This window comes from Sceloporus undulatus, chromosome 1 (assembly GCF_019175285.1).
Source record: "Sceloporus undulatus isolate JIND9_A2432 ecotype Alabama chromosome 1, SceUnd_v1.1, whole genome shotgun sequence".
In the NCBI taxonomy this organism is placed as follows: domain Eukaryota; kingdom Metazoa; phylum Chordata; class Lepidosauria; order Squamata; family Phrynosomatidae; genus Sceloporus; species Sceloporus undulatus.
Window position 1 is genome coordinate 38,487,390 of NC_056522.1, and position 25,011 is coordinate 38,512,400.

The 25,011-nt window shown below is 38.7% G+C and overlaps 1 protein-coding gene and 1 long non-coding RNA gene across 2 annotated transcripts in view; one reads left to right on the forward strand and one right to left on the reverse strand.

Moving 5' to 3' along the window:
• Positions 1-25,011, reverse strand: part of USH2A (usherin) — a 665,459-nt gene that overhangs the window by 476,568 nt on the left and 163,880 nt on the right. The window contains 3 exon segments of the mRNA XM_042475774.1: positions 4,739-4,969; positions 21,143-21,287; positions 22,711-22,886. Of these exon segments, the coding sequence (XP_042331708.1) occupies positions 4,739-4,969; positions 21,143-21,287; positions 22,711-22,886 (552 nt within the window).
• On the forward strand, positions 11,114-24,988 carry LOC121934873. Its single transcript, XR_006104688.1, has 3 exons — positions 11,114-11,985; positions 12,870-12,912; positions 24,754-24,988. It is a non-coding gene; the product is annotated as an uncharacterized LOC121934873 (long non-coding RNA).

The following is a 25,011-nucleotide window of genomic DNA, read 5'->3' on the forward strand; positions in this document are numbered from 1 at the left end:
GACAATATTACAAAATGTTACAAAATGTGGGGTCAAAAAACAGGGAACACAGAAAGCAAGGGGCAGAACACAAAGACACCATTAGCTAAAGTGAAAAAGCCAGCTGAAATAAGTATGTTTTTAATTGTTTCTTGAAAGAAACTAGTGATGCAGAGGAGCGGAGCTCTGTGGGAAGCTCATTCCACAGTGACGGGGCAACAGCAGTAAAAGCCCTCTGAGAGGTCCTTGCCAGATGAAACTTAGGGACCTCTAACAGATTTGTCCCAGATGATCTGAGAGTGCGGGGCGGATTGTATGGGGAGAGGCGGTCCTCTAAGTACCCTGGGCCCAAGCCATTTAGGGCTTTATAGGTCAAAACCAACACCTTGTATTGAGCTCGGAAGCGAACAGGCAGCCAGTGAAGATCTTTTAAGATAGGAGTTATATGGTCTGTCCTGGAACTACCAGTGACCAATCTGGCTGCCATGTTCTGCACCAACTGTAGCTTCCGGGTTTGGTACAAGGGTTGCCCCATGTAGAGCGCATTGCAGAAATCCAATCGAGAGGTTACCAAAGCATGTACAACAGTTTCAAGGTTCCGACGGTCTAGGTAGGGGCGCAGCTGGCGTATCAGCCGAAGCTGATAACAAGCACTCCTAACCGCCGCATCCACCTGCGAAGTCAGCTGGAGCGACGAGTCAAGGAGTACCCCCAGACTGCGCACCGAGTCCTTCAAGGGGAGCGTGACCCCGTTCAGGACCGGATGACAAATTTCACCACCCGGGACCGGGGAACCAATCGCCAGTACTTCCGTTTTCCCTGGATTCACACTGAGTTTGTTTTTCCTCATCCAGCCCATTACCGACTCCAGACAGGCATTTAGAGGAGAGATGCCATCCTTAGTTACTGCATCAGTCGGAGACACAGAGAAAATTATTTGGGTGTCATCAGCATACTGATAACACCGCGCCCCGTGTCTCCGGATGATCTCTCCCAGCGGTTTCATGTAGATGTTAAAAAGCATAGGGGATAAAATCGCTCCCTGAGGGACACCGGATGTAAGTGCCCTCTTATCGGAGCGACAGTCCCCCAGCTCCACCATCTGGAATCTACCCGAGAGGTAGGACCGGAACCACTGCAAAGCAGTGCCCCCGATACCCAACTCTCCCAGGCGTTCCAGAAGGATACCATGGTCGATGGTATCGAAAGCCGCTGAGATGTCGAGGAGCACTAACAGGGACACGCTTCCCCTGTCCATGCTCAGACGGAGGTCATCAACTAAGGCGACCATGGCAGCCTCAACTCCATAGCCCGCCCGGAAGCCAGTTTGAAATGGGTCCAGAAAATCGGTGTCATCCAAGATCGATTGAAGCTGGAAGGCGACTGCTTTCTCGATCACCTTCCCCAAAAAAGGTAGCAGCGAGATGGGCCGATAGTTGTTGTGAATCAGGGGGTCTAAGGAGGGTTTCTTAAGCAAGGGTTTAACCACTGCTACTTTCAGATTAGATGGAAACTGACCCTCTCTTAGAGATGTATTAACGATGCGGTGCAACATAGTCAACACCACATCACCCCCCCTGAGCTGCCAACCATGAGGGACAGGGATCAAGAGAGCACGTCGTCTTCCTAACGCTTCGAAGGATCTTGTCCACTTCATCGGTACTAACAAACTCAAAGTGATCCAGTATAACTGGGGCCACGGACGCTTCGGACGCCTCTCTCACAGGATCTGCATAAATACCGGTTCACTGGGATTTCTCCCAGAGATGGAGTATAGAACTGCAACTACATCTTTTATAATTATATAGAAGAGACATTGTAATGCACTGGACATACACAAGGGAAATCTGAACACATAATTATCTTAGAGGGTGAAGATCTTAAGTAACATGGACAGAGCCAAAGCCCCCCACCAATGGTAATATGCTGGATTGCCTAACATACACCTTCAAACTGAATCTAGCTGTATTCATATAAAGCCATGGCTTTAAAGACTGAACATAGTCAGACTTTTAAAAATAAGTTACAATAGTTAACTTAACAGGCCACTTCATTTCACTACATTTGAACGGCATCAAAAATTACAGAATGTTGCCCAAACCTACTGTTTAGCTAGAGTCACCCTGTTTTGTGTATTGCTACATAAAGTAAACAGATATTAGCTGTGCTTGCTGAAAGCACAGTTGTGACCAATTATTTGAGAGCCTAGTTTTCTACTACTGCAACACCAGGGTTAACACCAGCATCTGGTAACCCTGGCATGCTGTTAAAGCCACAGCATCTCATCAGAGCCAACACTGACAACAGGAAAGCCCGCCCTTTAAAAAAATATCTCTGCCAATGCTGCAACTGGGACTGCTGCCTCATTGCAAAATTAAGGCAATTTGACAACTGCCTTAACTGCCAGGGCTGAATCCTATGGAATTCTAGGATTTGTAGTTTGTTGTGGCACCAGAGCTCTCTGACAGAGAAAGCTAAATATCTGACAAAACTGCAAACCGAAGGGGTCCATAGCACTGAGTCATGGCAGCTGAATCAGCGTCAAATTGTACTAATTCTGTAGTGTAGATGCAGCCTGGGTCCAGTTGCCATCTTAATTTTCCAAAGTGCACTTAATGTAATATTGGAGTGGAATCATAGGGCATTTAAATAGCTTGGAGCACCGCTGTGATGAAAGTCTGCTGTAGTCTACTGGTGGAAAGGCCCTACCCAAGAGCATACATTGTTCAGGATCTCCTGAAAGATTTGACCCTTCTCATATCTACTATATCTTTTCATTCTTATTTTCAGTATACTACTGCTGAATGAATCTGAATTCTACTGTAAAGTCTGAATTCCCACAAGATTTAGATGAATGTACACTGTTTGTTTTTTTCCGGTGTCCATGATATCCTTTGTAGCAGGTCTTCCAAATGATATATTTGAAAACTGATTCTTAAATGGGGACATGGGGAATTTCTACAAAGGTCTAAATAAATCTGTACTTCTCAATGAAAAAAAGAAAGATACAAAAAACAAATCTATGATGCAGATAAAGGGGGGGAAAAGGTGCCCATGCCTTAACAAAAAATGCTCCCATTTTAGAGGGTGTGAGGGATTTATCACAGTAATGCTCCCTGGTCAGGGTCAGCTCAGCATATTTGTAGAGTTAAATCCCTGTTGTGCACATTTGAAAATATCTTAAGATGTTTTGTTCACAAAGCAGCACAATTCACTTTGTTGTGCTAGATCACTCTTTTTAAAAGGGTTTTCAGCTCCCCTCTCACCCTATCTTTAGGCTTCTTGGGATTAGGGAGAAGGAAGAAAGAAAATGTCTTGTTCAATAAGAAACAGTGAATTCATTTTAAGTGCAAGGCTAGAATTCTAGCCAAAAAAAAAAAAGGGGGGGGGGATGAAGGAAGAGCTCAATTCTTTCTTCACTGAGGCCAGCTAATAGTTCATTGAGGGACATATCCTTGGCAATAAGGATAAATGAAAAGAAAAGAAAGCATAGGTGTTGGAATACTCCTTTTAGAGTGAGAAGCCTGATCCATTTCTGTTACACCAGTCTCCCTGAACTACTGGGTGTGGATGGTGGGATGGACATACTAAAGTGCCTTATATAAAGAGAGGAATAACTCTAAGGGTTACATGGAGATAATAGGCACAACGTCTGTTCAGCTAGGATCTTTCTAATGCTAACTGAAAACCTCCTGGTTGCCCTTTCATCTTCCTTTTTAAAACTTTCCACTTGATCTGGGTTACTTTATCAGTGGCTTATAGCTTCTCTTTTTCTCTCCCCCCCCCTCTTTTTTGGTCATTTCCCATCACTCATTTTGCTTTTAAAATAGCAGTATTTCACTATTCCACATTTGAAAGGGGGGGGGGAAGCAGAAGTCAGTAATTAAACGTTACCTTTCCTGCTAAGAACAGACTGGAAATTTGTAAAATCTGACTAATGTTGACCGCTTGAGAAATTTACACAAAAAGAAAAATGTCATATCAAAAGTTCCTACAAGTTGCAGGAACTTTTGTTGTTTTTCTTCCACCACATATACTGCAGTCTATACTGGTCTGAATGTATTGCAATGTATATGATGAAATGTGCACAATTTTCATTTTCCACACTGAAAAAAAATGGAGCTTCTGGAAAACCTGTCTCCTTAGCAAGTTTTGTGGTCTCTTCCAACTCTACAATTCTATGATTCTATGAATCTAAGTTGCACAGCTTTTGCAGAAAAGCTCCACAGTTTTCTATCACTACAGGACAAGAAATTCCCAAGTGCCTCAAACCTATGGGATGAAAACCTGTGTCCGATATCCATTGGAAAAATCAAAATTTACCATCCCTATCCTGCATATCCCTATCCTGCACAAATAAAACAGAAACTCACATTGGGACAAGTTGACAAATATATTCAGGGGGCAAAACAGAGGCTATTAATCACTCATCTCACAGGAGCTGAACTTGAAAAACCAATTTGTTCAGTTAAAAGAAATGGGAGCCCTGAAGGCGTAACAGCTCTTGCCTAACCACACTGGACAAGCACTTGCATTTTATTACAAGTAGCCACAAATTAGGTCTCAAAAAACACAGGAAGATTAGTTAAAATATTGCAATGCAATGGGTTAACAGTGGTGTCATGTGGAAGCATTGTAAAAACATGCGGAATAAAAAAGTGTTGTTCTAATGGAAAAGCCTAGTCTATAAGAAGCCTAAATATCATACTCAAAATAACAAAACATTTTGAAGCAAACACTATCAATGTGATCGCCTTACCTGTAAAATATGTATTTGCAGGCAGAGTGGAACTTGGAAATTTGTAATAGCCATTTCCTGGGAAACGTATTCCTTTTGTTACAGTTACATTTGAGCTTGTTAAAGAGGTATCCATTCTCTCCAGCTGATAGATTGGGAAAGGCCCATTCAGTTCTTTAGGTTCATTCCAACTTATCTTTATTACTGTGCTGTTTACTCCTTCCGCGTAGGGGGCAATTAGCTGTCTTGGTGCTATTTATAGAAAAAGAAGAGGGGGAAAAGAGTGATGTAGCAATAAGCCTTGGGTTTTCATATGCATACTGTAGTGACACTGAAGAAATCTGTATCAATTAGTTTGAGCATTGTGCTATGACTCTGGAGACCAGGGTTCGAATCCCTGCTCAGCTATGGAAACCCACTGGCTGACCTTGGATAAGTCACACTCCCTCAGCCTTGAAGGAAGGCAAAAGCAAACCCCTTGCAAACAAATCTTGCCAGGAAAACTCTATGATAAGTTTGCCTTAGGGTCATCATAAGCTGGAAACTACTTGAAGGCACAGAAACAATAATGGGCTTTATGTCACTAGTTCTTCAGAGAAAGGGAGGGGATTGCAGAGATAAAGAAAGGTTTTTCACATCTAGGGTAAAACAATTGCTAAATGCCTCAGAAATTATAGTAATATATATCAGCGGTACCTGGCTATTTGCATGGTTCATGAAATGACCTTTAAATCCTTATTAATAGCATATATCCTTTCATCTTGGTGAGATTTTCTGTGCAGCCAGGCTGCTCTGTTCTATACGTACTGTGGAGTTTACCTCTGAACAGCCATTTTTTCTACAAGTATTGCAACTATAATATAATCTGAAAACAATGTTTATCCCTAGCAAACATTAATTTGCAAATCTATGTGACTATGCAATAGTATAAAAACTAAAAGTATGATCTCTCTCTCTCTCTCTCTCTCTCTCTCTCTATCTATCTCAAGGACAGTTCCCCCCCCCCCCCAAGATAATAGGGTAAAAAAAATTCATTTGGAGAAATTATATGACCTAAAATATGGATCTTGCAAATTACTTCAGAGTGTTGTGCTAAGAGTTCACTGCAAAGATCTTCATTTATAATAAATTAATAATGTATCCTTAAAGAGTTTTGCATATAAGACCATTAGCATGTCTCTTGCTTTCTCACATTAACCTGTAGCATCTTGCTATTACTTTTCCTACAACATGATAAAATATTACTTTTGGCAAAGGGAATGATGGGAGACAAAAACTCACCAACCGTGCTATGCATTGTAAATTCCTGCTTGGACATCATTTATGACTTCACAATCTAATTAGTATCATACTGCTATGTTTGAAATTTACTGTGTTGAAATTGAAGTAATGCAGTGTGAGGTCACAAGCCTTCTCTGCATAAGTAGTGCAGTACACTAATGAAATGCAGTATTAATGCACAGGTTTCAAAAGAAAACATGGCTTTACAATCGGAACTTCACCTTTGGAGCAATTCAGTCGATGTCAGCATTTTAAATACAAGTGTGGAGGTTGAGTCCTCTGGTTCAGCACAGAGTTATAATGCAGAAGATACCAAAATTCATTAGTTCTGAAAAGAACAGCTACCCTTTTTTGAAAACAATTGCATCTTCCTTCAGCATAATTCCTTAATTAACAGAAGTTGCCCACTCTGTAATCATAGCATCTTTGTTACCCAAATTTGAAGCTTTTATTGGGCTTGTGCAATTAACTACTTAAATGCATTGTAACACTTGCTTTTCTGACAGGAAATTATTGATTTTGAAATCATTTTCAAGTCTGCCTTAGCACAAATAAATGTACTACAGTTACAGTTAATGCACTGTGTACACGCATTAAACACTAGCATGACACATTTTATTATTTTGTGATATATGGAATAGAAGCCCAATCTTTCAATAACCAATATCTTAACTACCATGATGATTCAGAATTCTTGGGTATTGACATATGGAGTGAAGAATTGGTACTGAAAGTGGCACTTTAACAATTTAAACTGAAAAGATTTAGATAATAAATCTACAGTACTGGTCTCCATGTCACCATATTGTATATTGGATGTATACTATGGTAAGTATCCCTTATCTGGAAATCTGTAATACTCTAAAAATCGAAGACTACCACAGATTGCCCGCATAGGTGGCTGAGATAGTGACATCTTTGATTTCTGATGGTTCACAATTAAAAGTATTGTGCATAAAATTAGTTTTAGTCTATGTGTATATAAAACATAAATCAATTTCATTTTTAGATTTGGATCCCATTTCCAAGCTGTCTGATTATGTATATGCAAATATTTGAAAATCTGGGGGGGGGGGAAATCCAAAATACTTCTAGTCCCAAGCATTTCAGATAAGGAATACTCAACCTGTATATATTTCCTAAAGGTGTCACTGTGGTACCTGTAGCAGCTCTGTCAAAGGAATAAACTATAATTGTACCTATTTAAATTTTGTCATAGTGTCTTAAAATACATCTGTCATAGCAGTCTGCCGTTTAGCACACTGAGCTATGTTTTGCATATTTTAATTATGAAGAGGGGTATTTTTCTTGCAAACACTTCTTGCTAGATTATGTATATTTGACATATTACAAAGATAGAATATTATTTTAAACACCTATGGCTCCTGTTCACCATTGTGTAGCAGAGGGCAACAAAACAGATGGTCCATACAATTGTATGTTAAAGATATAGGTGGTGTAGCTGTTGCTACATAGGTCACAATATATATTTTTTAAAAAACAGCTTGTGTGTGTGTGTATGTTTTCACTCACACTCACACACACACACATCTGCCTGCATAAAAGAAAAATATAATTGTTGGTAAGTAAGGAGCAGTTAACTTTGTTTGTTGAAACGATATCATTTTAGTTTTAGAAGCTAAGACAGATGCCAGGATTTCACTGTGAACAGATGGTAATTCCATCTAATAGTGCATCTCTGTATTAGTAAGGTCTGTTGTGTATACAAACTGTAATAAACACTAGGTGAGGATCAAAATAAATTTTAATTGTTGACATTAAATTCTGGCAACCATGCTTCTAAGGAAAGGGTATTCTTTTCACAAATCTGTCAGGTTTACTGATGCAGCTGCTAAAGCTTTCCTATAGTACGTCAAGTTATAAGACTAATAAAAATGCATTTGCATCACAGCTATAAAACCTTTACTGATCTTTTTCATCTCTATGAAATGCAGGTACTTCTTTCTAGTTTCTAAGCAAAGGTGTAATTGGGGTAATTCTGAGCAAATGTACAATTTGTCCATAGATTTCAACTGGAAGCTTATTAATTCCAAAGAATTTACCAAAGCAAAGTGTTCCATTTTTGTATTCAGCTTCAGATAACCTTGTGATGAGGTTAGGATCACCGTTGTACAAAATGTGTGATGAGATCAAGACAAAGAAATAGTTGAGCAGTGATTATGTGGGAGAATTTGGCTGTAAATACTTTGGGCAAGTCTCATTCCCTCTACCTCAGAGAATGGCAATGGCAAACCCCTCTGAAGAAATTGCCAAGAAAACCTCATAATAGATTCGCCTTAGGGTTGCCATAAGTCAGAAATGACTCGAAGGCATACAACAACAACAACAAACTGCCTGATAGGATACAGTGACATGTGCACCACAGGGTTTCCAATGTATTTCTTTAAAATGTGCTATAGAGAGCCAACATGATGTGGTGGCTTAATGCTGGAGGAGGACTCTGGGAGACCAGGATTTGCACTCACACTCAGCCACGGAAATCTGCTGTGTGATTCTGGGTGAGTCACACACTCTCAGCCTAAAAGGAAGGCAATTGCTAACTTTCTTTAAATAAATATTGCCAAGAAAACCCTACATTTGCATCACTATAAGTCATAATCAATGTGAAAATACATAACAACAACTTTATATACCACCTTCCTCCCTTAGTCTGAGACTTAAGTTAAGAAGGCTCTCAGAAATTAAAACAAATACACATAAAAACACATATGAAGTATACAAAAAGTTTGTCTTTTTCTGCTGTCCCCATCATGTTGTTAATGTTGTGCTAGAACAGATCAGGATTCAAGACTGATGGGGAATTGGTGGATAATGGAGAAATATCAACTTAACTTACAGTCTTGGGACATTTACAAGAATAGGCACCATATCTGGGCAAAGATTAGACAATGGTATATCCTGCTGGCATATCTATACCCTGTAAGATTATAGCTACTCATTATCTATTTAAAATAGTACATCCTGAATCAACTTTCATTCCTTTTAGAAAATCTGTGTTCAGATTCTTTACATAAAATATGCCTCAAATAAGCATAACAAGTTTTAAGGGTTCACTTTATTATGAACATATAGGATCATATTTCTTTTTAAAAATCAATGTAATGGTATTTTTTTAAAAAAAAAATCCTGAAAAATATATTGCTTCCACCATATGGGACAACCAACGACTCACCAACCGATTTAAGATGCAGCATATTGAGCTGACCATATGTTACAGTGCTGTTGAATGGCTGAGTGATTCATGCCCGTCACATTCTAGTATATCAATTAAAGCTCCTTGAAGTCTGCATGATTTGTGTCTCTGTTATTAAACCCTGCTAATTCATCCCACTTACACATCTGTTATAAATCTCTAGGAGTTCTGCATGATTCATGGCAATCTGTGAGCATGGTACAGCAAATTCTTCTCCTTGTAATTAACAGTAAATTGTTTTACTGCCATGCAATGAATTTTTCAGTTATATTGCAAATGAACTCCTAAATGCATAGCTCTTTCCTAAGAACTGACTTATATCATTAGGCAATTAAAAAGTATTGCTTTGAACCAAAAGCTTTTAATCAAGAGAAATACAACTTAAACTCAGCCTAAAGACCATGCAAATTTGACATACTGGCAACAGAATAATCTGTGCAATTTCCCGAGGAGTGAAATATGTCCTTTGGGGAGAACAAACAAATAAGTTTTGGCTCTTACAGTGGTGTAACAAAGAGCACCCAATCTGTAGCTGGAGAGCACTTGGCAAGAGAAGATACTGAGCAGATACTGTCTATCTCGGGAGCTATTTAAGTCATCTGTCATTTCCAAATTTCTCAGATTATGTTTCACGTCTCTAATTGTAACACAGTGCCTATTTTCTTGAAATAAATAATTGGATAATTAACCAAGCAAAATCATCACAAGACTGCAATGCTAGTCAAGAGTTTCGGTCAAAGGTGAAGTTGATTCATTTTAGCTTTGCCTCTCTAGCTTCCTGAAGAGGCTTTGATTTTTCTCCCCACCCTCCAAACCCCACCACGTCTAGTTCTTGGCAGCAGCCTCAAATTCATGAGTCCATACGTCAAGTCAGTAGCTTAACAACAAATAAAATTAAATTCAAAGAAGGGAGTCTAATTGAAGGACAGCAAACAGCAAGCAAAAGTGTTGGACACAGCGCTACCGTAATGTGTGTGCACATAAGCAGAGTGTTAACTATGACACTACATGCATTGTGTAGTATGTATGTACAGTATATGGGTATATGTATATATCTGTGAACACACACACAATGCAAAATGTCACATTTGCATGACAATTTTCCCTTCTTAACATGGAACAGAAAGTGAATGGCTTAATGAGGGATTATTCAAGACAGGAATGAACAAAATGCATTCATAACTATGAACAAAGATTGTATTATGAAAAAGGCACCTGTCAGGAAAGAAGGGGATGATTGGTTTATGCATTATGAATAAAAAGGTAGAAAAATATTTATATTAGTATTCACTAATGACTATATATGCAAGATTGCTGTAATTAAAATTATAAATTAACATATTAAGAGTGCTTGTTTAATCACTTTGGGTCCCATTCACACTGATAGATTTTTATGTACTCGCATGCAAAGCAATGTGCATTTTCAAACCAGAGGCAAACTGCCTGTCTATTTTACTTTTAAACAGAGAAAGGAAAATCTAATGCACCACTAATTACCAGTTAATTGGATATGTGTGGTTTTTAAGACGCCGATAGAATATTGTGCTTAAGAAACATTATATAACCAGCAAAACGTATGGCTTTTGTCTGTGGCATTTACCTTTCCAAACAGTTGAAAATGAAACAAATCATAGATTTTTTAAAAAAAAAAAAGTTTAAAAAATTACATAAAATTTGGAGACAAAATGCATGAATATTATCAACTCAAATCAAATATCTGTTTCTGAAAAGTGTGTAGCTTGCTTGTGTTTTGAAGTTTTATACTGTTTTGATTTTAAACATTAATTCAAAACATAAATAAGATTGTCAAAAGAAAAGAATGGCATAAGTAATAGACATCTGTATATGTGTCCTTGAGGAGCAGCAGAATGGCTGGATATATGTAACTTGAGTACAAAAGAACAGGTCTAGAATCATAGAGTTGGAAAAGACAACAAGGGCCATCCAGTTCAGTCTGCTACCATGCAGGAAGACACAATCAAATCACTCCTGACAGATGGCCACCCAGCTTCTGCTTTAAGATTTCCAAAGATGGGGACTCCACCACACTCTGAGGCAGCATATTCTGCTGTCAAACAGCTCTTACCATCAGGAAGTTCTTTCTAGTGTTTAGGGTTTTTTGTTTTGTTTTTGTAGTTTGAATCTTGTAGTTTGAATCCTGTTGGATTAGACCAAAATCCATCATGTCCAGCATGATGTTTTTAAGACTGACCAACCAAATGCTTACAGGAATCCCATAAATCAAGACAATCCTTTCCTTTGTGATGGTTACCAGCATCTTTCCTTTATGTTGAATACCAGCATCTGATATTCAGCATGGCTTATAAACAGCTTAGAACAAAAAAATAAAAATAATGACTTGCTTGTCCTTAATTGCAATAGCAAAAAATATAACTAAGGATACGTCTACATTGTAGAACTAATGCAGTTTGACATTAATTTAAGTGCTATAGCTCCATCCTATGGAATCCTGAGATTTGTAGTTATACAAAGAGTTTTTGCCTTCTCTCCCAAAGACTGCTGGTGCCTCACAAAACCACAAATCCCAGGATCCTGTAGGATGAAGCCATGGCAGTTAAAGTGGTGTCAGATTGCATTATTTCAACAGTGTAAATACATCCAGAGTTCCATTATGACTGTAACTTAATTAGGAATAGCATCAATCTCTTTGCAGTGTAGCTATAATGATTTAATTATCTTTAGAATTACAGGTGTAGAGGATTCCTAAAAGCTGCAGGAGGACTGCCTATCATTCTTGCTCATGCTGTGCCCGGTAAGTAACTAAAGTATATATTTTAACTACTTTTGAAGACAGGGAAAGTAAAGGTTTTTTTTTTTAAAAAAAATATACCCATAATAAAACTATAATCACAACTGATTACCCTTTTAAAACTAATTTCCCAAGTTAAGCATTTAGTTGTATACTGAAAATTCTACATCCCCAGCATGACTAATTCCCACTGACAAAGTAACCTGTCCTTCAGAATGAAATAATTGTGAGTCAGTTGCTACATATTCTCAATGTACTTCCTCTTTGAGTCAACCAGGGAGAGGGAGGAGAGAAGGAATCTGTCTTCCCACTGCTGTATAAACCTATTCATATTTTATTATTATCTTTCAACATCCTCTTCATAGAGTAAGTCAGGTGGTGATGAAAAAATGGACATTTCAGTAGGGATGGTCCAACTCTAGAATGCTTGTCTGATTTACTGAACTGTACTGTAGTTCCCAAGACTTGCCAAGCTCTTTTTTGTTTGCCCAGGCTGTTGTTGTGTAATTAACTTGTGTGGCTCTTTTCTTTTGTTTTCTTGGAAGGTTTTTTATTTATTTATTGTTTCACAATGCTTTTATTTCTAACCACTGGGAACCATTTGGGTCTTTGTCCTAAGTGTGATATAATACTGCAGTATTGAAATAAAGCCATCTATAAAGCCATTTTCTCACAGTTGTTTGCATGGTTATTTAAAGCATTCCAGAGCTTTTGGCTACTTTAAAAATTGATCTGTAGAAAGTTAATGTGATCAACTTAATGGGAACTCACACTGTTGTTTAGCTTATGCTCTAACATATACTGCTGTCAAATTCTTGAATCTGATTTTTCCCTGACTAAATATACAACTTTTATTTGATTTGTATCTCATCTTTCTCCTTATACAGGACCCAAGTTGGCCTTTAGTTATCCCTGTTGAATTCATTCAAAGTAAGCAGCTAACTCTATACCACCTCTTTATATGTCTTGAACTTTGCGTATCTCTCGACATGTATTCACTTTCACTTGTTTTCAGAGAAGACAGAGGCAAAGCAGGTGTTAAGCACTTTCATCTTTCCTGTCACTCTCTAACAAACCTGGGTTATTCTGCGTTTTAGTTTCATTCTAAGCTCTTGAGATTTTCCCTGTAAATATTGGCCACTTATGCCCACTCTCAAAAATATGCAGTGCTCATACATGTTCCCACTTTAGGAAACAGTTAGTATAAAAGCTATACTCCTAATGATCTCGGCATGTTAAGAGTACATATAACTTCACTGGCAGCTATGAATTTATTCAACATTTTTCATTCAAACTCTCTCTTCTGTGCCATTAAGTTGACTTCAATGTATGACAACTCTATGAGTGAGAGATCTTCAGTAGATCCAGTCCCGCTCTGGTCTCGCAAACTCAGGACCATGGCTTCCTTTACTGAGTCAACCTGTTTAGTATCGGACAAATAAGTGATGGATAAACATGCTGTTAGACATCAATGGGAATTGGGAATTTGCCTGTAAATTCAGGTCTCAGATTTACATTAATATATTCTGGACAGCAAATTGGATGGGCCATACTCATGGTTACATTTCAAATGAGATCTATAGAAATATTGGCAGATTCTGATCCTATGAAACAAATCTTTATGTCAATGCAAAACAAGGAGGGGTGAGGAGGGCTCACACGTTGCCCAAGTACCTTGCCTTGTGCCAGATTAGTCCTCCTGACAATCCTTCTGTTTGCACAGGTTTTACACAGCAACACCTACACAGATGGGCCTGTCATGCCCCCTGAATGTCTAAATATTCACTTTTGCTTTGACACATGAGCAAGAGACAATAACCAAATGGTTATCTTTCCTCAGCCACCAGCTGTTCACCATTGGCAGCAAAGACAGAAGAAGTATTTGTGTAAGCATCACTCCCAGATTTTTAACAGTGATATCTGATTATTCCCCCCAGAAAAATAATTACTCAGGTTTTCATGATTCTCATTCAGTCCTTTTTATGGGTTTACTTTAAACACAGAAGTATGATTTTTGTCTTAGAGTTCTAATGGAAAAGTGGAGGAACACAGATGGGCATTTTTATTTTAGAATAGAAAGTTAAGCACACATGAATGATGGGTGGGGGCATATTCAAGTTGCCTGTTGACTTAGAGTGACTCCATGAATTTTATAGTGTTTTCTTAAGCAAGTAATAATCAGAAGTGGTTCTGCCAGTTCCTTCCTCTGAAATACAGCTGAGAACACTTGGAATTTGTTGGTGGTCTCCCATCCAAAAACTAACCAGGGCTGACCCTGCTTATCTTCTAAGATTAAATAGGACCTATTGACATTAGGGTATTTAGACTGGTCACAGGGATGATACTGCATGACTATTGCTATCCAGAGCAGTGGATCAAGAACTGCAATCCATGTGATATAGGTAGGTGAATATGACTCTTGTAATTCCCCACAAAGATTTAGGTTCTGCCAAAACTCTTGCTTTAATAAAAAAATCCAAAGCCTATTTCTCTAAAGTTTCTTCAGTGCAAAAGATTTATGATGAACTTATGGAGTGCTATGTTGTGTTTCCATTCACTCCTAGCCACCCATTTCCAGAATGGCAGATAGTGTTTTGAAAATGCATTAAAAGGGGGATGTTTGGTATCTTATTGCCACTGGTTGCTGCATTTGAGATTTTTGAAGAAAGGTAGCCTGTAAGGAGCTTGATATGAAGTATCTTCCCCCTCCTTCTCCTAGGCTGCATCTACACTACAAATTTGTCACCATTTCAACTGCCATGGCTAAATGCTATTGAGCCATGCTATGGAATTCTGGAATTTGTAGTACAGTGGAATGTTGTTATATGCTGGGGTTTGGTTCCAGGATCCCACATGGATAACAAAATCTGTGGATGTTCAAGTTCCGTTAAGACATAGCAAAATTGTGTCCTTTATAAAAAATGGAAAATCAAGGTTTGATATTTGAAATTTATACTTTTTTGAACTTTTTCAAACCATGGATGCTTGAACCCGTGTATAAAAAAATCAGTGTATAAGAAGGGCTGACTGTAATGTGAGATAGTTAGCCTGGACACTTTTACACGGAGGAGGCAAGCATCATTAAAACATTATTAAAACATGGTAATAGCACAATCAGGGGGAAGATTATCACACTTCTATGCGCTTCTCCCATTTGTGTTCTGTGTGTAAACTGTAATGGACGCTGTTTGGGAAAGCAGCCAATGGAACTGCTGATAAAGGCTGAGGCCAACTTTACAAACAAACAAATACATGGCTTTGCAGCAGCAAGAAACCAAGTCCAGTATCACAATACCAGTCCAATGTCCAATAAAGCAGAATCAGAGGCAAGCCAAGGGCCCGGGATTCCAGAGAGCAGGTCAGCAAGTCCAGGGCCAAGGGTTCCAGATCAATCCGTAATTCAGGAGGCAAGGTTTCAGGCAACAAAGTCCAAGGGAGTCAGAGCAAGATTTTTTTGCCAGGGAATGCAGATAAGTTCTGACAAAGAAGCTCAGCATCTTGCAGCTGTTTATATTAGCCCAGTTCTTAATCTCAGCTGTTTAGTGATTGCTGAGCATTTCTCATATAACCTCCTGGATCGACGGAGGCATGCCCTTTCTCTCTTTCTCTGGCTGAAGGTAGGTACAACTTCATCCTGCTCCTCTATGTCTCCCAAGCCTGGAATCTCTGCTGGGGGGGAGGCTGGGCTGCTGAGTCACAGGCTCTGCTGGAGCTGGCAGAACAGAGTTAGATCCTGGCTCCCCTGACTCTGCTGGAATTGGCATCACATGGCTAGGGTCTGGTTCAGGCTCCTCCTCTGAGTCCTCAGCCTGGCTGGCCATGACAGACACATCATTGGTTAATATTGGGAGTTTCCGTTATTAACCAATGACACGTTCATTACAGTTTACGCAAGGGACACTAACAGGAGAAGCACTTAGGGGTGTGATAATCTTCCTCCTGATCATGCTATTACTACATTTTAATGACACTTGCCTCTGTCTGAAACAGAGCTCTGGTGCCATAACAAATAACAAATCCCAGGATTCCTTAGCATTGAGCCATGGAAGTTAAAACAGTGTCAAACTGCATTAATTCTGCAGTGTGGTAGCATTGTCAGTATCTCTCATGCCTAACAAGATTGCTCAGTAGATTTCCCCCATTCTTTCACAAATATTATTGAAAATGCATGTCTGATTAGGCTTTTGTTTATTATTGCTGAAAATAAGCACCAAAAAGGAAGCAGCTAATCAAGGTAGTTTGTTAATTCATTTAAAAACAATTTGTTTTTTGGCTGTTTCTTGTGCATCACAGCAAAGGTTGACAAGCAAACAGAGTTTGGAACATTGTTCTGTTAATGTTTCTCATTATGCTACTCAATATTTGGCACAGTGGGGACATTGTTAGTGTTATCATTGTGTGCTTCTCCAATGTAATTCATTGTGCTATGTTTTATTGACACATCAAAATTAATATGCATTTTATTCTCTAGAAAAGGCTGAAAAGCCTCTCCCAGAACTTGATGGGAGCTGTAGCCAGTGACTTTCCATTGCCCTTCTTGACCTCTCATGCCCTTTACACCTATCTAAAACTAGCCTTTCTTTAAACCAAGATCCAAGCACATGGGGCATATGGCAGCTTCTTCCCAAGGTTAATAGCATTCCTAGAAATGCATGGCAGGGGGTTGGACTGAATGGCCCTTGTAGTCTCTTCCAACTCTATTATTCTATGATTCTATGAAATCTCCTGGAAATGTAAAATCCATTTTCCAAAATGCCCTGTAAAGCTGCAGATCACTCCATAGCTTTATATATCACTCCATAAATTAGACCCTTAGTGATCTCCATAGATTTCTCACAGTACTACCAGACCTTTGAGAAACTGTGTTTATCCTGGTTGGCTTAGATTTTGTTCTATAGAAAGATTGGTTTAATGAAAGAGTACAGGAGAAAAGGTCTGACAGGAGTTGTCCACATCCCAAAGCAAGTAGCCCCTTTTCTCATTACAAGAAAAGTACATTTGTGGCTATTTTTTGTTGATGGAGAAGAGCATTGTTGGAAGTTGTTACCCTAAACATATATTCCTTGTAAGTAACATATTACATGTTAATATCTTGCCTCTAGGCTCTGCAAATAAGCAGCACATCAGTTCCACTGCAATGGGGAAATTAATTCCAAGTAAAAAGGGTCTCTGATGTTTGAAATGTATGGTGTTGAAATCTGGAAATGATGAAAAGTGCTTCAATTTAATATATACAAATCTATTGACTAGTCAGTTTTACTGTCTTTGCCTTCACTAATACAACTACAGTGGGCCATTCCTATATGTGGGGGATCCGTTCTGGAATTCCTGCATATGGGGAAAACGTGTATGCTCAAATCCTATTAGTTTCTATGGTGGCACACCATTTCGTCCTACTGGACTTGTTGTATGCGTAAGCTTGAATCCGTATAAAGGAAGCCCACATATGGCATGGACACGCTGTAATATGAAAGTACAAAAATTAGTGAGAAAGAGATAATCATAAACAAACTGGTGGGCTTCAATGAAAATATATAAAGAGTCTTCTTTATTCTTATTAATAAAAAAGTATACTATATAAGGAGCTTATCACACCAGCCTGACAGCCTGCCACAATCATACCAGTTAAAGAATGGAAACACACCAGTTTGGCATCATTTCTTATGACATCCCCCTCCCAATTGTACTTTGGCAATCCATGGTTATGTGAGCTATTTTCTGCACTGACAAATGCAGGCCACATTGGGTTTCTGTGAAAGCCTGATATTTGGTCCCTTCCAGGCCTAATAGGCCCAGTCAGACCCTGTTTGATTTGGTCATCTCAGTTGGTCCTTGTAGGTCCAGATAGAATTAGTTAGACCCCTTACAAGTTGGATAGGTCCAATCTGGCTCCATTGTAAGCCTGATAGGTACAGTGAAGTCTTGTACTGTGCAGTGAACTTTTGTTCTGCATCTTCTGGTTTCCCGCGTGGTTTGAGTATTGTACTAGTGATTACTAATCATGCCTTCCAGGCCTGGCCAAGCATCTTCCTCCAACACTGTCTGATTCCTCTGCTGAGGAAGGGGAAATGGATTGATTGTCAGCTATCCTGGCCAGATATGAAGTTGTAGAGAACACTCGGGTCTCTCCTAAACAGTCTATAGTCCCAGAAACCAGATCTGAGGGTAAGTTACATCTTACGAAACAGATTTGGGATGTTTAGATGCCTTGGAAGATAATGAAAGCAGTGTGAGGATGGTACATTGGCAGGGGAAATGGAGGATATTCCAGCAGCCTCAGTGACTGGTGCTGAGGGAAGTGTCAGTGAGTTTACACTGGTGGAGCCTATTTCAGTTGAGCCTTCTGACACTAACACCATCCATACATGGTCATATAACTGCCCATGGGAGGGGGGTCTGGAGTATTCCAGGTGGACAAGCATCTGTTGGTTGTAGCAGTAAAGGAGTGGGTTCCATAGGAAGTGGATTTCTCATACAACTTGGTTTAAGTTCAGGGCAATCCCAAATGTCTTCTTGGTACTATCATCCCTGGTACTATCTTCCACAATGGTTTTATGAGAGATTTAGGTGGTATGCGGCAGGCTACCATTAGTGGATACAGTAAAATCCCTTACAGTGCTAGTCTACATGGAAAGAAGACACTTCCTCTGAGGGACCATTTCTTACAGGCCACTAGGGCCCTCACAAAATCCCTGTGATGGGGGGGGGCAGTTCCTTGGGTCTCATTCCCAGCACATGGCCAGACAAGAAGCAGTCCAGCTGTTGGGTTGCCCTTGAGACTGAAAGTAGTTTGCCCAGCAGAAAGCTGAGGAAGAAGTCAAGGAGTGATACCTGTCTTAGACCCTGTGCAGACCAGCCTGAAATACCGGCTTGGGGTGTAGTCAGGGCATAGTATCCACATGACGCATGACCCAACTCTGCCCCCAGGGTGGTGTGATGCCGCACGCCACTCCACATGGTACACGGAGTCACAGCACTCTTCTGCCAAAGGATCCCTGGAAAACCGCAATGCTGCAGCTTTCACGCCTTTTGCAGAGTACAAAAGGGAGCCACTTTTTGCAGCTCTTTTTTGCACCCTGCAAAGGCTAGATCAGGGCTGTGGTGTGCAGTTGCCCCAGCCCCAATCCAGCGACAACAGAGGCAGCTGCAGGCCACCCCTTAAGGGCGGACTGCACAGCCCCTTTATTACTAGCTTGCTCCTCCCCTTGCTCCTTTCCAGGTCAATGCAGTTTAAATATGTAGTAGGTTAAATAAAGTGGCCATTATAAAACTCAGTTCTCTGTGTCCCATTTTGTTATTCTATAGCTGATCAGTAATTAGCCTCCTGGATTTATTATAACACATGTCAAACTAAATTTCTAATTTGTGCACTGAAAACTAGTGATTGGAGAAACCCATGTTTTTCTCCTCGTTAATTGAGAGCTTGAGGAGAACTTTTTTAAAAAATATTCGTTCCAGAAATCCCACTTTCAAAGGCTGATTTCTTCTCTCCCTTTCATCAGCCAGCGAAATATTTTTCACAGATTTCTCTGAATGACAATAAAAGACAAGGCGAATAATTACGCTAATTACTTTGCATTTCAAACTCAATTACCATGTCAAAAGGAAGTTTGGCAGAGGTTTAAACAACATTCCTATGCTTAAAAACCCTGAAGGCACACACACAAAAGGGGGGGGGGGGGGAGCCCAGTCTCAAAAAATAAACTGTGAAGCCCAAACAAGAAATGCTAGAGTTGAGGGGACTCAAGGACCATCCAGTCCAACCCCCTTCTGCTATGAAGTAATACATAGGAATACATGGCATACTAGAGGGCATGTAGTCTGAGCCCTGTTCAACATCAGGATGACACTGGAAGATAGGACAAACTGAGGGTTTTCTTGGCATAAAGAGGAGTTTTGCCATGGGATGCCCCTGAAGCTGAGATAGTGTGACCCTCACAGATGAGAAGGGGAGGGGTCGGGAGAGGTGCAGAGTTGGAGTTGAAGCTGAGAGCAAGTGAAATAATAATAATAATTTATGCCCAGCTCTTCAGCCAAAAGGCTATCAGAGCAGCTTACAAGACCTTTCCTGGCCTGCTAAGTTTTGAGACTTGAATTTCTTCTCTTCTGTAAGAATTTGAATGTCAGAGCATGGCATAAAGGGTAGAAGGCCTCACCTTTTGTTCTCTTTTGTTTTTCAAACCAAAGCTGTGAATGAGCAAAGTTGGAGTGAGAATCACCCTAACAAAAGAAATAGCCTCTAGGATGAATGGTAGCTTTTCTTACACAAAATATGCAAATGCTGGCCATCCGAGAGTCAGCTGAAAGTTTTGTCTCTCCCCTCATTTCGAAATGACTAACAATCAAAATTCTTACTCATTGATAGAGAACTGCTCAGAATTTCTTCTCTCTAAAATGTTATCGAAATTGTCGAATTAGGCATATTTCTCCTAATTTTCGAATTTTGGAGAATATTCTTTACATCCCTACTGAAAACTGCTGTAACATATTGAGATGTGATCCTAAAGACATAAGTCCAAAACACATTGCAGAAATAATCCAGTTTGAGGCTGCTTTAGCTAGGTGCTAGGTAGTCCACACCATATGTATGGTTTTAAATACCTATACATATTGTTCCTGGTTAATAAAATTGCCCTGATTGACACCCATACTGGATGTGGTTTTAGTTTTGGTTTTTTCTATGTAGCATAACATGGATATTTCTTTCCATTCGTCACTACAAGTAAAATAGGTATTGAAGGGAGTTGCACTTGAAAAGTAGATCTCAGGTTTAGAAGAGCTGCAACTACATTTGCATTCTATAAATGCTACTGGTACAATATATACCACTAATGAAATGTTATTAACTTAATTAAGCATATACACTTTATTTGCTGAATGTATAAACAAACAAAAATATATTTAAGTGACCTCACTGTGAAAGAAACCAATGCAGGATTTCTAATATACAACAAATCTATGTGGAAAACATGGTGTTTTGTTTTTAATCTGTCATGGTAAACAAACACCAATTAAGCTAGTCACTTTGTATTAAGATAACACCTATCTCAGTCACTATGTATCAACCTGTGATCATCTGTAATTGTGCTCATTAGAAAGGTACGTGCTAAGTTTGAACTTGGATGCAGGTGTGGCTTTTTTTTTTTTTTTGCCTCCTTACCAGCCGGTAAAGTTTGTCCCATTCCTGGCTCACTGCTGCCACAACCAATTCGATTGCAGAGAGTGATGGTGAAATAGTACATTCTGTATGGTTCTAGTCCTGTCACTATGTAGGACTGCTCATGAGCTTCAGCAATATACAAAACCTGCAATGAAAACACAGTCAATAGAGCTATCCTGATGTTATTTCCATTATTTCCCACTAATACAACAGCATGTTTAACAACATTAATTTTCTGGTTTGCTGTTTTCATTGTGACGATATTTGCCAAGATCCAACAGTAGAACCAGGATTATTCTGGGGAACGTCAACAAGCTAGAGGTTAAATGATAAGATTTTCACTACAATAGTTCATGAAGTAACAATCAAGTTCCTGAAAGGATACACGGGGAAACAAATTTATTAGGTATAAATGATAGAGGGCAGATTTTACACAATACTGTTGCCAGCATTCTGTGATGGAATCTAGCACCAGATCACCAATGAAAGAGGTTAAACAGAAGGATATTTAAACAGTATCATATTGCATATTACCACCAGTATTCACATCACTAGGTTATTTATTTATTTACCTACTTACTTGAGGCATGGTATGAAAAATATTTCACTGTTTCAATGTCTTCATTGTCTACTTTAAAGTTATGTATATCATCTATGGTCATTATTTTTGTTTTCTTAATGTTCAGCTGTAAACCTGGTTTTGCACTTTCTTTGTGGACTTTCTTCTGCAATCATTCCAAGTCTTTGCTATATTCTACTGATAGTACGGCATTATATTTATATCTTAAATTGTTGATGTTCCTTCCTCCAGTTTTCATGCCTCTTTCCTCCAGGTCTAATCCTCCTTTATGTATCATATGTTCAGTATTGTATTTTAAACAGATAAGGTGATAAAATGAACTGCTTGTCAATTCAAAACCATTTAGTTTTTCCATATTCTCTTGTAATACTAGGCTCTTTTCCTGAGTACAGGTGGTTCATCAGGACAATAAAATGTTTTGGCTCACCCATTTCTATAAGAGTGGCCATTACCTTTCCACAATTGTTCTATTTATCCTTTTATACTTCCATTTTTCTATTGATTTGTTATATAGATTTTTTTTTTAAAAAATTGAATTTTAATTGTGCTCTGAGCAGAAGAAACAGTAAAAGGAGGGTGTAAATCTTGAGTAGAAAATGAGTAGAAGAAGCGTAGAAATGTAGAGTAGTAGACGGTAGAATGCAGTAGAGATGTTTCACTCTGGATTTCATAACTATGTGTTTGGATTAAAAAATGTTACATCTATACTATGTTTCTTGTTTCAAAAAAACCAAAAACAACCCATGTCTGTATGTACATAGCTAAGGAGGCATTCAAATTGAGAACAATCCTTCAGAGATAAGTTGTGTCCTCTTGTTCAAAGGCAAACAAACAGATAGTCCTCTCTGCTCCAGGCAACCTGCCATGATAACAACATTGATACCACTCCCTCAGGATGCTTTGTCACAGGCAAATTAAAAATTGGCATAACCCAAAATGCTAGGAGTATTTTATAATAGTCATATATCAATAAGCACAGAAAACAGACTGCTAATAACAATAATACCTGAGAAAGCACTGGCAATACTTTTTGTTCAGTAATTACATTGACACTGTATCCCATCACTTCTCCTCTTGCTTCATTATCTCGCGGCTTTTCCCAAGATACATTGAGAGAATATGGTGAAAGAGGGAATACTGATGGAGATGGCATGAATACTGGAGCTAAAAAACAAATAAATGTGCTAATTTATCATAAAATAAATGAACAACATGTGTCAGGCAAGTTTTCCCACTATATTTGTAAAATACCATCTGTTAAACTTGATAAAATGGCTCTTTTGATCCAATTCTTAAATAAGCAGCTTGTAGAAATTAATTTGCAGGTCTAAAAAGAATTTTTCAAAGGGTCTTCAATGCTATAGTTTTGAAATAAATGCATCCCACCTATAGGCATGGTATGGGATCTATGATTTTTATAGTGCAATAACCACCACTTAAAATCTGAAACAAAGTGAAGGTTTCACATTATAGTGAAGTAGATGGATTTTTAAAAGCATAGCCTTCCTGTGACCTGGGAAAACCCGATTTAGAAGAAAGATTGTTGAACACTTAAAGATAGACAAAGTAAATTTAATTGCTGAGCAGGTATGAAATTAGCATGTCTGTCTCGTATTAGAATAGCTGATAAATCAGAGATGTTCTATTCTTGTAACCTGTGACATTTGCAAACTAACCTTAATTTTAAAATACTATAAGGTATCATAACATGGCTTTGTTTTGGAAATCAACTGTTTACAAACCTGTCTCAATAGAAGTGATGGATGCTCTGAAATTAACAACTCAGTCCACAAATGAATGAAAGTGATGTCCCTAGGTTTATATATGTCTGGTGGAAATGTGAGGCGCTTGTGTCCAACTGAAATATGTTTGGATTGGGGTATCCTGGGTATAAACTTTAGACTACTTTTGTGATCTTTCTTAATTTTTTAAAACTCAGGTTTAATGGCAATCAATGGAATTTACCTCCAAGTAAGAATATCTGGGGCTGGGTAGTTCACTGGTTTGTTTTCAGTTAGGTTACAGAACAAATTATAAAATATTCTTATACTGTGAGGTGGAACATTTCCTATCTGTTGAACAGCCAAAAATAATGTTAAAAGATACTGTCAAGGAAGAAATGAACATATATCAAAACTATTTCAATATGTCAGATATCGAAAGAAGTTATATTTAACTAGATATAATCTGGTTAACCACATCCAATCTTTTCATCAAAATAGGAAAAAAGAATGCATGGACATTACAGAGATTATAGAGTTTATGGTGTAATGGTTTGAAAATTGGAGTATGACTTTGGGGGATAGGATTTGAATTCCCATTCAGCCATAGAAACCCACAATGTGACTACACTTTCTCAGCCTCAGAAGAGGACAGTGTCAAGCCCCCTCAGAACAAATCATTCCAAGAAACCTGTGATAGGTTTGCCTTAGGATTGTCTTGGTCTGGAAATGACTTGAAGGCACCCAGCAAAAACATGGAGCTTATAAAACCTAGTAACAGCACAATTCAGTAGTGTTCTATTGATTTCAATGGAAAAGTTAAGCATAGGACCAGATCATGCTTTCTTAGATATATAGTTTCCAGCTAAAAAACATGACTGAGACATCATGGAGCTAAACTCTAAGAGCTCTTCCTTTCTCTCCACTAATACAAAACACATGAAGTAAAGATGTTTCCTTTATTATTATTGTTTAGACTTGATTGGCTGCTGCTTATTTAGATAGGAAAGTATGCAAAATAATTCCTGATTAAATTGATGTTGCATTAACAGCTTAGATTCAATGTTTTTATTTCATGGGTAGAAGGCAAGCCTATAACTGTAGAAGGCTTCCAATCTTCTCACAGCATTTTTCTTGACAGAACTGAGAAAAAGGCATTCCTCAACAATTACCCTCTCCTGTATCAAATACTAGAATATTCTTCGGAAAGTTTGGGTACTCTCTGGGACAGTGTGTATGAGTGCTGGGAGCTGCCAAGGAAAGGATAACCACTGAAGCTCACCTTTTCTTTCTTTCCCCTCTCTCCTTAGGTAATAATCCTGCTGATATATTTTACATGGGCAAAATCTGCTAGTGAAAAAGAGAGGAGATACCTGCACAGAGGATTGGCTTTTGCAGCAACCAAGTATGCATTATACTGTATAGCACCATCTTTCTTTTTGAAGATTTTCAAGGCTTGCCACATGGGTCTGCTCACATTTCAATGTGAAAATAACATATAATGTGAACATTTTGATAGAAATCAAAGAAAGCAAAGCCATTATTGTAATAAAAAGGCATACATCGTT